Source organism: Labrus bergylta, chromosome 10, assembly GCF_963930695.1.
Source record: "Labrus bergylta chromosome 10, fLabBer1.1, whole genome shotgun sequence".
NCBI classification, from domain to species: Eukaryota; Metazoa; Chordata; class Actinopteri; order Labriformes; family Labridae; genus Labrus; species Labrus bergylta.
Genome location: NC_089204.1, coordinates 30,786,156 through 30,788,655, shown reverse-complemented (window position 1 = coordinate 30,788,655; position 2,500 = coordinate 30,786,156). Strand labels below are relative to the sequence as shown.

The window sequence follows — 2,500 nt, the reverse complement described above, 5'->3', positions numbered from 1 at the left end:
ACACTGAGATGATGAAGTCACCTTACTGTATGTCCTCTTTCTAACTTTATTAATGTGTTAATATAAACAAAGAGGCCGTTACTAACGGCGTGATGTCATTGGTCTTCAGGAGCATCGGGACGAGCATCTGATCGCCATCCCGCAGGATGTCTGTCTGTCGTTTGTCAAAATCATCCAGGAGGTCCTGGGGTCTCCTCCGGACATGGACCTCCTCAAACTGATCTACAACTTCCTGCTGGCTGTTCACCCGCCCACCAACACCTACGTGTGCCACACGCCGTCCAGCTTCTACTTCTACCTGCACATAGGTGAGCACGCCGCACAGAAGTGATGATGTCATGTATCAACATGTCCTCCTCTGACTTCTTTGTCTCCTCTTCTGGATCAGATGGAAAGCTGTACCAGGAGAAGGTGCAGTCCATCATGTACCTGAGACACTCCAACAGCGGAGGGAAGTCGGCCAGCAGCTCCGTGGTGTCGCTCTCCCCGACCGTCTTCACTGAAGCGCCACATGAAGGTACGGCTGCTTCATCAACTACACCTCTTTGATCTGCTCAGGTACAGGGCCTTTACAAACTCACCTGTCATCAAAAAGTGCTGACTCATGGTGTGTTCCCCCCCAGGTCATCTCGCCGCTCCCTCTCCTGAACATGGAGGTGACGATCAGTCGTTACGCCCACCCAGTCTGGTGCCGTCTCCTTACTCCTCCCCTCTGCTGACTCCTCGTCTCGGACACGGCATCTCAAACGAGGCGGCTGAGGGTGATGGGGTCTCCCTCGCCACTCAGCAGGGTCTGGGGCAGCACAGAAACGCTGAAGAAGGGCGGAGGAGAAGAGCAGCTTCTGAGCAGCTGTGAGTCTGCAAAGACCATCTGTGAGTCTAAAGATGTGGGAGGAGCCATGCGGACGCCGTCCATCAGCGTGGAGGAGGAGCGGGACGAGGCAGCCGAGGTGGACAGCCTGGCGGAGGGCAGCGTGGGCGTGGCAGAGTCTGAGGACAGGTTTGATTGGGCCAGCGATGAGGCGCCCCGTCGCCCCGACAGCCTGAAGGGGATTCCAGTCCTTCCAGAGGAGCCACAGTAACCTGGCCAGTCTGGGTCTGGCTTTCCCCGCCCAGAACGGCTCGCTCGCCATCAGCCGCTGGCCCAGCGCCGCCGACAGAGGCTCCATGCCCGAAGATTGGGAGAGCTACACCTACTCACCTGGATACGAGAGGACGCACAGCAAGGCCGAGTCCAACGACAGGTACGCTGTGTCATGACACCATGTCAGTATCAGAAGAGTTCTGGTTCACGTGAGTCTAGCAGCACTCAGCAGGTAACGAGAGCCTGGATCCTATGATCGAGAACCAATCAGCTCACAGATCTATAAGTCTGTGTGCAGTGACCTGCATGATTCTTTAATATAAGGGTCATACCAACCTTTAGGCAGTCTACAAGCAGCCACCAGGGGGCGCTCACAGTCTGACCTCCTGTGTTCATACTGGATCTGGTCTCTCTGTGTGTGTCAGGTCCAGCACTGAGGACTGTCTGGTCCTGATCTGCTGTGGACTCTACGACCTGCTGAGGGGGATCCTGCTGCTGCTGCCCGACCTCATGCTGGAGGAGGTGATGGACAAACTCATCCAACCAGAGGCCCTCATCGTCCTCGTCAACCACTTCGTCTCCTCTCATCCAGCAGGGCGTCATGAAGGTCGGTGAAACGGGTTGATCTGATCTGTAAATCCTCCAGAATTGTCATGTCTCACTTTCTGATGTTTAACTTCACTTTGACCTCTAATGATGAGGTCACAGGATATCTCCTTTCTCTCTTACATCCCATCATTCTGCTCCTCTCCTCCAGCTGCTGGATGCTTATTTCAGCCGAGCCCAGAAGGAGCAAAAGGAGAAGTTTCTGAAGAACCATGGCTTCTCTCTGCTCGCCAACCAGCTGTACATCCACCAGGGCAGCCAGGGGCTCCCTCGAGTGCTTCCTGGAGATGCTGTTTGGACGTCCGGTTCGGCCTGGAGGAGGAGTGAGTCCTCACACTTGACACACCTGAACGTCTCCCTCCTCTAAATGAAAAGGTTTCTCTCCTGGATTGACGTTGATTCTTTGTTTTTGTTTTCCAGCCTGGACCTGGAGGAAATGGAGAACATCTCGCCCTTCAGGAAGCGCTGCATCATCCCTGTGTTGGGTCTGATCGAGAACTCTCTGTATGAGAACTCTCTGGTGCACAACATCTTGTGCATGCTGCTGCAGCTCCTCAACGCCTGCCCCAAGCTGGCAGGACATCCTGCTGGACCACGGGCTGCTCTACGTGCTCTTCAACACCCTCTCCACGCTCAACGGCATGGAGAACGGGGTACAGAGCAGCACTCCTTCAAACAGCTGGATGGACTCATCTCATCACTCTCTGTTTACATTTTCTTTCTTTTCTGCAGAATTCCCCTGAACGACTACAAGCTGCTGGTGTGTGACATCCAGCAGCTATTGGTCGCCGTCACCATCCACTCCTGCAG

The 2,500-nt window shown here is 54.7% G+C and overlaps 1 protein-coding gene across 1 annotated transcript in view; it reads left to right on the top strand.

Moving 5' to 3' along the window:
* Positions 1-2,500, top strand: part of lyst (lysosomal trafficking regulator) — a 67,450-nt gene that overhangs the window by 49,950 nt on the left and 15,000 nt on the right. Inside the window, 13 exon segments of the mRNA XM_065959796.1 lie at positions 110-308; positions 389-517; positions 624-796; positions 798-1,055; positions 1,057-1,244; positions 1,510-1,657; positions 1,659-1,691; positions 1,842-1,958; positions 1,960-1,998; positions 2,000-2,013; positions 2,111-2,267; positions 2,269-2,341; positions 2,422-2,500. The exon segment at positions 2,422-2,500 is cut by the window's right edge and continues 89 nt beyond it. Coding sequence (XP_065815868.1) covers positions 110-308; positions 389-517; positions 624-796; positions 798-1,055; positions 1,057-1,244; positions 1,510-1,657; positions 1,659-1,691; positions 1,842-1,958; positions 1,960-1,998; positions 2,000-2,013; positions 2,111-2,267; positions 2,269-2,341; positions 2,422-2,500 — 1,607 coding nt within the window.